The sequence below is a fragment of the Hippoglossus stenolepis genome, chromosome 2 (assembly GCF_022539355.2).
Source record: "Hippoglossus stenolepis isolate QCI-W04-F060 chromosome 2, HSTE1.2, whole genome shotgun sequence".
NCBI lineage: Eukaryota > Metazoa > Chordata > Actinopteri > Pleuronectiformes > Pleuronectidae > Hippoglossus > Hippoglossus stenolepis.
In genome coordinates this window covers 8,798,231-8,809,132 of record NC_061484.1, presented here as the reverse complement: position 1 = coordinate 8,809,132, position 10,902 = coordinate 8,798,231, and the positions used below count along the sequence as shown (strand labels likewise).

The 10,902-nt window shown below is 39.1% G+C and overlaps 1 protein-coding gene across 1 annotated transcript in view; it reads left to right on the top strand.

Moving 5' to 3' along the window:
- LOC118100813 (Kv channel-interacting protein 2) overlaps window positions 1–10,418 on the top strand; it is a 12,022-nt gene extending 1,604 nt beyond the window's left edge. Inside the window, exons 2-9 of the mRNA XM_035146241.2 lie at window positions 6,975–7,073; window positions 7,363–7,487; window positions 7,612–7,681; window positions 8,343–8,413; window positions 8,948–9,055; window positions 9,144–9,248; window positions 9,695–9,757; window positions 9,881–10,418. Of these exons, the coding sequence (XP_035002132.1) occupies window positions 6,975–7,073; window positions 7,363–7,487; window positions 7,612–7,681; window positions 8,343–8,413; window positions 8,948–9,055; window positions 9,144–9,248; window positions 9,695–9,757; window positions 9,881–9,928 (689 nt within the window). The 3' untranslated portion in view covers window positions 9,929–10,418. The remainder of the gene's footprint in view (window positions 1–6,974; window positions 7,074–7,362; window positions 7,488–7,611; window positions 7,682–8,342; window positions 8,414–8,947; window positions 9,056–9,143; window positions 9,249–9,694; window positions 9,758–9,880) is intronic.
- The last annotated feature ends 484 nt before the right edge of the window (window positions 10,419–10,902 follow it).

Here is a 10,902-nt window from a genome sequence, read left to right as displayed (position 1 = left end):
GCCGGCACAATAGCGTGTGGTGGCCATTCAGCAGCAGGTTAAACAAACAGTGAACAGGTGCATGAACACTGAGGCTTTAGGAGGCGTTCACAAAAACAAACCTTTTTAGTGTCCAACAACCTGAGGCATAGAACTGTGCTGTTCAACTGTGTGTGTCATATACAGACTGAACAGTCAAACGTATATGGATGAACCAATAGCTATGTTTGTGAGGAGGTCTGTCAGAAGGGGTTTTAAATGGTCTATCAGCTGCTCTGCTGTGAAGCTGCTGAAGTCACCTTGTTGTTTTTTCTCCTGTGTTCATACATTATGCATACTGGTTGTCCAGTCATTACTTTCTACAGCCATGTAGACTCACTGTAATATTAGAGAATCATAGGAATAGTGTGACACGTATTTTCTTTTGGTTGAGAAGATTGACACCATTCTCATATCAGCCACTAAGAGCAGCCGGTTAGCTTAGCTTAGCATTAAGACTGGAAACAGGAGCAGGAGGATTTTGTTACTTTTGTACAGAGGCAGTCAAACTGTTTCCATGTTTACAGTCTTTATGCTCAGCTATTTGCATGAATACATACACATGCACATACACAAGCATATACACATACACATACACATACACACACACACATACACATACACATACACACACACACATACACATACACATACACATACATACACATACACATACACATACTATACACATACACATACACACATACATAACATACACATACACATATACATACACATACACATACACATACACATACACAACATACACATACACATACACATACACATACACATACACATACATACACATACACATACACATACACATACACATACACATACACATACTGTATACACATACACATACACATACACATACACATACACATACACATACACATACATATACACATTCACATTCACATACACACAGTGGTAACAGTCTTCTTATCTAAACTCTCAACAAGGAAGCAATTAGGTAAATTTCCTGGAACGCTTCCTTCAAGGTTCATGTTTTTGTTTTTACCTATTTGGGGCTTAGAGTTTAATCTGGTAATGACACAGTCTTCCTCTGTGCTGTGATGATATCCTCTTGTACAGTATAATCATCATTTCAGGATCATGTCCACTGCTCCTGCATTTATAACTGAAAGGGTTTTTGCATGTAGGTGCAGTGTTGGGAGAAATTCTCACATCTTTTTCCTTACATAAAAGTAACAGCAGCTACGAGCTCATATACTCTGTTCAAGAAAAAGTGCTACATTCTGTAAAATACTGCAACATTTACCGGAAGTATTAGTATGGAAATGTACCAAAATAAAAGTATTTATTTTGCAGAATTTTACATTTCAGCATCATTTGTGTTATATTGTTGAATTATAACTATAGATACGTTAATGTTTAAGCATTATGCAACTATTTTATCTCAAAATAAAAGCTTCATAATTAATTTATTGGTACAATGTCTTTATGTAGTGCGGTGCCGCTGAGTCGTGTCTAACTGATAGTCAGTGGCTTTAACTGCCACATTCAGGCCCAGTGAGTTCAGGAGTAGATTAATGTCACACTGTAAATCCGTTCAAAGACTTAGAAAACATAAAAAAAACACCATTTAAGTCCAATGTTAAGTGAGGAAACTTGCCTCTTGAGGCAGCAGAGGTCGCTGTTGTTCTGCAAAATGGAGCCCACATAGTGTTGTTTTAATGTTACAGCAGGTAAAGATAAATTATTGACATAGTGCTGGTTCTTTAATCTATAAAAATACACGATTACATTTTGTATCAATAATTTAAATCTACAACATAACTACAGCTGTCAGATTAATTTACTTAACAGTATACACGTGAATCTTCTTTCCACCTCTGATCATAATTTATTATTCAGCTTGTCCTTTTAACAGGAATAATAACACAATATGTTTAGCTTATTTCAAAATAAAAGCCTAATAGTTTTCAAGTTGTAGGTGCCAAATGGAAACAGCTTTAGTCTGTTGACTGCTGTCATATTGAGATAGATGTTGTGTGACAAAAATATCAAGGAAGACGCTGCGTAACTTATGAGGTGACGTCCGTCTCTGTGTGAGGACCATCTCTGTTGTCAGCAGGAAGAAAAAGAGTGTGTGACTTCAATTGTGTGTGTGTGTGAGTGTGTGTGTGTAAAATGTCTGTATATAATCTGAGCCGTGTCCTTCTGAAGGATTATAGTCAGCACAGAAGCAGCTCCATGAGTAATATTAACTTACAAACATTCATTTTGCACCGTATGACCTTCCTTAAGCTGCCATGACCTCCCACACACACACACACACACACACACACACACACAAACACACACAGAGCGAGGGCAGGGTCAAAATATAATGAACATCGCCAATTTCAATTTCAATGTAAACTTTTTTAAAAACTTTTTCAGAGTTTTGGGAAGAAGGTTTTGATTTGTCTTCACAAGGCCAAATGAGAAAACCAAGAAACAGTCATTATGCATAAAGCATATACATGCAGCTTCCACTTTCAAAGGCTTTAATCCCTCCACTGTGATTTGTTTTATCTTCTAAGTCGATGTTTTCAAGCTCTTAAACTTTTATTTCTAAAGCCCATTGATTAGACTTTACTTCACAAGTTAGGAAAAAACTTAAAGGCGATGTTTTAGGCTTCAAAAGACTAAATCTGATTATGGGCCTTTGCAAAATCCTTAATAATTAAAATCCTTTGTGAAACTTGTGACCCTCAGAACTGTTTCAATGCCCTTCAGTCATGTTTTGTTCTTTTCCCTTTGCTAAGGAGTGAATGTTTGTTGGTTTGTTAGCAGGATTACACAAAAACTGCTAATTTCTCTGAGAATAATTCATGGATCTTGATGAAAACATAAGTCACATTGAGGTGTCTGATATTTATGAATGTGTGCAATTTGTTCCAGATTCAAATTAACATCTGGATTTAGTGAATTTAAATGTGGTTTCATAAGGGGACTGTCAGGCCCTGGCGGAGGAATGCACCCTCCTGAGTGCCCTTCAAGTTTTCTTATGAACTTGTCTCAGTGACTCTCCCACAGTTGAGATACTTTGAGCTGGAGTCGTTTGCTAAAAGAGTCTCTAAAAGTGTTTATAACAGCAGGGGAGTGAGAGAGTGTATCGATCGGCCTTGGAGGGCTGCATTTGTACTCATTGATTTGAATCAAAGTCACCCTGATTGACCCTGAGCTGAACTGAGGATGAGCTGCTGGGACATTAACTGTTGAGTCAGATTGGCACTGTTCACTTTGTGCTGTGGAACAGTTTGAAGGTTATATTTCTTTATTACTTTTTTCTTATTATCACTAAGTTATCCCAGAAGCAGAAAGTGCCTCCATAGAGTTGAATTAAACAAGCTGGTTGTATTTTACTCTGACATTATGAACATATGGAGGAAACACATTCATGTCCCATGTGAATCACATCACTTCATGGAATAATGCATCAGCTGAGCTCATCGTTTATAATCGGCGTCGTCTCTAAGAACAACACCTCACCCTGTTTTCTGTGTGAACAGGTCACGTCACACTGCTGCCCTCAGGCTCGTCACTGTCTGTGATCAACACCCTGTGCTCTGTCACGTCGAAACATGTCCGCTGGAAAAGAAAGAAAACAGCAGGGAAGCTTTCTTTGTTTTCTGTCTCTTTTATCTTCTTACTTAGTTTTACATTTTGAGTCTCAGCCGGCTGAGGTGCCGTGTGTTGCCTGTGTGTGTGTGTGTGTGTGTGTGTGTGTGTGTGTGTGTGTGTGTGAGGTTCTGTGAAGCTTTGTTTGCTTTTCCATGATAGTTTGATTGACGTGTCCTCAATATCCACGGCCAGTTATGTCAGTGAGGAATACACTATAAACTACTAGAACAAAGACGCACACATGAACGTCTCTCTATAGATTTGCGGACACTCATTGACTCACTCGTCTTAAACCTCAAACAGCCCTTTGAATTTGTGAGGACCAGCCAAGAGAGGAGAAGCAGCTGCTTTATTCTAAAATAATTAGACTATAATAAGTTATTGTTATGGTTATGTGATTCCAAAGATTACGTTTTGAATAAATATTCAAATCTACCTGAGATGCATGTTTATTGTTAGATTAGATTAGATTAGATAGAACTTTATTCATCCACACATCGGGGGAAATTCACTATTTCTCACAGTGAGATACTGAGATACCTCGTTTATGTTTTCTCTGAATTGGATTCAGAATTGAATTCTGTGGTTCAACACTGCCCTCTAGTGGCTGGAGGGACACATGCACATCTGGAGACGCCCTCCCTGTTGTCAGTGGCTGAGGAAGTACTCAAACATTTAACTGATAGGTAAAGGTACAAATAAATGAACAAAAGGTAGTTTTATATGTGCAACCCTAACCCAAGTGTTAGTTTGGCAAATTATATAGTTTTGATTCATTCACATCAGTGTCGGTTCCTTTAACTGTGATTATACCAAGTTTAAGCCTTTACTTAATCGATATTTAAAAGTGTTACTATTCATGAGCGACTTGAATTCTGTATCCATTGCAATATCTTGTTTGAATATCTTTTCAATTTGTGATTTGTGTCCAGGAAATATTATATTATATTTCTTTATTTCTTAAACATGACAAAATGTAGCTCACTCAAGTAAAAGTACCACATTCACTTTTCTACTGGAGTAAAAGTAAGTAAGTGCTTGCCTTTAAATATACTTCAAATATTAAAAGTACTTGCTGAGTGTAGGCTAGCTCCTAGTGCCACAGTCTACTACATTATTATGGCTGAGTTTCAGTTTCTTACAAATCCATTTATATGAAACTAATGTGTACCTGGCCGCTCTGAAGTACTGATATTTGTTGATATATTTAGTGGACTAAAAGTGAAAATTACCTGAAAATACATCTACTTAAGTAACGATACATGAAAAATGTTCTTAAGTACAATAATTGAGTAAATGTACTTTGTTGGATGAAGTTACGATTATATACAGAAGTTATTGTAGTTGTTGTAGATGCGAGAGGAGTTGACTGAACTGAAGGCTGTGACATGACTGGAGGAGAGTCGGAATCAATCTGAGACGAGGCGAGGAGGTGAAACTTTAGAGGCAAGAGATGAAGACAATACTCACATCTACATGACTTTGTTCTCTGGCTGTTTTGTGTCTATCTAAAGTCTCTGTGCCAGGCTTTGGTTCAGAGAGACTACATAATGGAGATGCCTTTAGGAACCTGAAGCATCAGACTCCAGGAAACAGCACAAAGAGAATTAAGGAGCAGCCGAAGTCTGAGAACAGACGAGCGAGAGGATGAAGGCAAGCTTTGTGTTTTACTTTGTGTGTCTGCGCTCTGCTGCTCCTGCTGGAGGAGAGGAGGAGCGGTGAAGGGGAAGGAAAACTTATTTGTGTTTTATTGGATCATCAGCTTGATGAAAATGGAAAGAGAGAGTGTAATCCATCATAAGATGGCAAGACATGCCGCTCTGGAACAAGTCATTAGCTGGCAAATGTCTAATGGACACAAGATTGGATTCAAACTGTGAGGAAGGACAAAAGAGGAAAAGAAGAGCATCACAACTCACAGAACATGAGTCGACAAACTGATTCCAGAGGAAGAGAGAGAGGCTCATCAGATGCAACATGACGAGGACGGAAAACTGAAGAAACAGAGACAAACCTGCACAAATATTTTACTTATTAAATTTCTTTCAGGTTCCTGTGGGAAGTAATGTAGAATGATGTTGGTGATATTTAGTTGGTGAACTGAATTATAACTTGAAGTGAAGCTCTGTGTCAGCTATGGTTAGTTTTATGGTATCTGAAATTACAGATGTAGCTTGATTTACATTGGACAGACAGAGACAGACAGACAGACAGAGATACAGACAGAGACAGAGAGACGGACAGAGAGAGAGAGACAGACAGACAGACAGAGATACAGACAGAGAGAGAGAGAGACAGACAGACAGACAGACAGACAGAGAAACAGACAGAGACAGACAGACAGACAACCATGGTCCACTGGCATTTATAGATGTCACAACTAGACTCACTTGACCTTTCGGAAACACTTTCAGCATTTCCTCTACCACAACTACTCACTTCTCTGTGTGTGTGTGTGTGTGTGTGTGTGTGTGTGTGTGTGTGTGGTGTGTGTGTGTGTGTGTGTGTGTGTGTGTGTGTGTGTGTGTGTGTGTGTGTGTGTGTGTGTGTGTGTGTGTTGATACACTTGATTTCCATTCCACTTAAGTCAGTGGCACATCCATAAAAACATGGAGTCTGGTTTGATTATTCTACCCGGTGTAAAGATCAGATAGCTTCAATGCAGAGCTGGAACAAGATAATAAAAATATATATGAAACTACCAGTGTGAAAGAAATAAAATGATTTAAACATTGGTTTTGTCACTTATAGGAAACTGTATGTTATAGAAGTTGGTCTGGTGTTGGTCAGACGGTCCTCTACTTTGAACCAGACACAATTATTTCAACAAATATTGGATGGATTGGATTTAATTTAGTAGAGTAAAGAAGCTGCTGTTGATCTAAACTGATTCAGTTAAAATAATGTAATTTTACAACCAACTAAATTAGTGTGCAGGCCCACCTTGTAGAAGAGAGGTTTTATTACAAATTACCTACTGGTTAAATTGAGGATTTAAAAAAACATGCCTTCCCTAGTTAACCTAGTTAAATAAAACATTTAAAACAGTGTCTGGCCTCTCTGTCTCAGACTCAGCTTCAGTCACATGTCATTTCTCTGGGCCTCACATGCTGATGCTCTTCAAACTGTTTTCGTCTGTCGGGTCACGCTGGTTCAAAGCCAGGTCAGCAATCTAATTTGCTCGAACCAAGTTGCTTGGACATGTGATTCCAAGTATTTGAGTGGAGTTTGGCTCATGTTTCATCCATTTAACATGGTCTCCACTATGTGGGCCGCTCTATCTGCCTCTAATCTCTGCTGTGATTGGTTGTTTACAGGTAATCCTCCATACAAATCCAATAAAAAGACCATAAAGCAGCGGCTCCTCAAACTGCTCCCCTGCTGTCGCTCTGGGTCCAACGCTTCAGACAATCCAAGCAAGTGTCCGGACACACACGCACACACACACACACACACACACACACGCACACACACGGATATCACACACGCAAACGGATATCACACACATTCCCCTGATATGAATTCAATCATTTAGTCACAACAGCACCTCATCCTTTTACACACTAACTTCATATCTTGTCACTTTTTTTTCTTTTCCTCATTATATTTTCTGCACTGTCACATTTTTCCCTCAGGACACAAGTCTTCAAGGATACTTGTGCATCTGAGCGAGTAACTCTTTCATTCATCCCTCCCTCCGTGCAGGAAGTATAGCTGATGATGGAGAACTGTCAACAGTGCGTTACAGACCGGAGGGGCTCGACCGTCTTGTACAGCAGACCAGCTTCAACAAGAAGGAGCTGCAGGTCCTTTACCGAGGATTCAAGAGCGTCAGTCCGAGCCTCCTTTGCATTATTGATCTTCCTTGGATAAGCATGTATATGAATATACAATATCTTAATACCGTAGATTCATGTCTATTTTCATCATGTATGTGTGTGTTTTTTCTTACAGGAGTGTCCGAGCGGTGTGGTGAACGAAGAGACCTTTAAAAGCATCTACTCCCATTTCTTCCCTCAGGGAGGTCAGTCAGACTCACATCCTTACATCCATCTACTTCAACAATTTCTCCAAACATTAATTATATTATGAATATGTCAAACCTGAGGAATCTCAACATGAAGTGAGATCCTGTATACTTCACCTTCAGTGTGATTAAACCCAGAGGTGCAGTTTACCATCACTTGTCATGACCACAGGGTTTTAGTCCAGTCAAACGCTGCATCAGATAATAACCCACTTTCAGTCCATACTTTTAACTTTGAGCTCTACTCAATGGAAAGGTCACCTACTGTTGTTTCTACCAGAGACGAGATTGGAAATATGTATTTTTAGTGACAGAAAGATTTTTGAATCGAGAAAAGTGAAGTGAAAACGAACCTTTCACAGCCCCAAGCAGGGCCAACGTTTAAATTTCGAATTTAGGTGTGTATGTGCGTATGTGGCTTCAGTTTTTGTTGTTTCCTTGTTACAATTTATGAGCAAAGTCACAAATATTCATTTGGAAATTTATGAAGTATGATATAAAAACGGTATATAAAATATGATATATAAAAATTATGTTTTATGTTTCTCATCAGTTGAGGCAATAAGGACACAACTTCAACTGTATTGTACATAAGTGTGAAGACCACAAAGAAACACAGAGATATTTTGTTTTTCACTTTGTCTTGTCCTCCTTTCAGATTCCAGTATGTACGCGCATTTCCTGTTTGAAGCTTTCGACACCCACAACAATGGAGCGGTTAACTTTGAGGTGAGAAACACTCTCTCATCAGAAACTGTCCTAAAACCTAATGTGGTCTCCACCAGTGGATAAACAGTCTTCTTCTTCTCTCTTTCACTTTCCTGTGCACTATGAGTGTGCATTCATGTGCTCCTCGGAAGCTCCCACTTCCTGTGACGTGAAGTCAACTTTGGTGTGTTCATGTTATTTGAAGTCAGAATATGAAAAAAACAAACAACAACCTCTTGACACCTCTTTTCAATATTAGCATTTTAACGAAGTGCAAAGAAACAGGATCAGGTGAAACAGGCATATAAATAGTTAAAAATTGAAATTAAAAAAGTTCACATTAAAAGCTTCTATTTTAGAGCTAATTTTCAAATTATGTTTCTTGGTTAATAATTGATGACGTCGGCAACTTCTGTACCAAACTTTTTGCAGACTTTTCCCAGTCAGGAACTCATTTTCCCTATTATACCGAAGCACTTTTACTTTGTTGTTTTGCTGATGTTGGTATTCTCCCCTGCTCTCTGTCAACTCTTTCTGTTCTTGTCTCTGCCGCAGGACTTTGTTATCAGTCTGTCCATCATCTTGAGAGGCTCCACCATTGACAAACTCAACTGGGCTTTTAATCTGTACGATCTCAACAAGGACGGCTGCATCACCAGAGAGGTGCCGCTTCCATCCCTTGTTAGTGTGAACAGTCTCATGTTGTCAGCTCATGTTTTTACTTTTCCCTTCTTCTCCCTGTTTTGTGCAGGAGATGACAGACATCATGAACTCCATCTATGACATGATGGGGAACTATACGTACCCCAACATGAGGGACTGCGCCCCCAAGGATCATGTGGACATCTTCTTCCAGGTAAAACTCACAGAGTGTCACTTAGTAGAGAAGTATATATAGTATATTAGTATATAAAAATGGACGACCCATCTCCATTTCCTCCCACTATCCAGAAAGGAAGTATATTGGAACCAGAATCTGCACTGTAGCAATCAGGGGATGGAGCCACGGTAGCAAGGTCTCAGCTGTCAATCATGATGTGTCACTTTCTTTTTATAGCATCAAATTAAAATGAACTTGAACAAACATCAGTATGATGAAAAAAAAAAACTGAAACCATCTTTGAGAGAAATATATTTGTTTTGAGACTTTTTACTTTGGTCCATGTCCCATCCACTAACATGGAGGAGGCAGGGTTTATGACCTATACTGCAGCCAGCCACCAGGTGGCGATCGACACTTGGGGTTCTCTGTCGTCCATCTTCACATACAGTCTCCAGTGATCATGTTTTGCTTTTCTCCAGAAAATGGACAGGAACAAAGACGGGGTGGTCACCATTGACGAGTTCCTGGAGACGTGTCAAAAGGTCGATTGAATTTTGAATAATATCAATAATACATCACACACACATTTAAGGATGTGACTAATGTAAACTACACTTTCACCCACAGTTATTGAAATAATTCGAATTTTTGTTCCTCTTGTCCAGGATGAAAACATCATGCAGTCCATGCACATGTTTGATAACGTGATCTAAAGCTGATTGGACGTGGATTTCTCTCCTGCTTGGAGCTCCTCAGTAGTTCAGTTCTTCAGCCCTGTGGACGGAGTGGGTGGTGTCTCTGAGAGTGGAGACCTGAGGATATATATACTGTATATATATATATATATAAACCTCAAACCAGCTTTTCTTTTATTATATCGGTGAACGGATTAGGTTGAGGGAAGGAGGTGAAGTCTCGCTCCAAAATGACTTGACTCATGCGTAATTTCTTTTTTTGGAATGAGTGAAGGGAATGAAAGGTGGATTCTGGTATTTCAAGATATTGATAGAAGCTCAACATCAAAACGCATCAATGGACAGATGCATGAAGAAAACAGCAGATTTTCACATAAGGCGACGGCAGTTTGAACATCCTGGGACTTCTTCACCGCGATGATGATTATTCCTCTGTTGCATGTATGAAACACATGAGCGACTGAATGAGCAGACACAAGGAACAAATGGAATAAAGCCCATAATGTTGTAAAGTCTCACACACACTTTCTATACTCAGAGTTATACTATAATATTGAATTCTAGCAATAATCTTTAAGTAACATGTTATCAAATCTTCTCCTTTGTGTCGGGTTCACGCCTCACGTTTATTATGACTGTATGTTGTGACTGCATGATGTGTCGGTTTTCACTGGCCAATGAGATGTTTAGTTAAAGTGTGAATAGATTTTCTATATGGACATGGTGAAGTTGAATAAAACCACACTGTCCCTATGCAAACGCAAACAATCAATATATTATTGACCAGAATACTACAACACACTGAAGCCACAGTCGTCCATAATGTCTCCAGACGTCAGGGACTGAGGTCATCCTCAGTGTTTTATACAGATTTTATTATTCTGCCAGCTATGAACTCTCCCCGAGGGTTTTGTTTGTGTGGAATGCAAACCAAAGTCTATTTATCTCAGTTTGTCTGTTAGTTAGCAGGATTACACAAAGACTACTGGAAG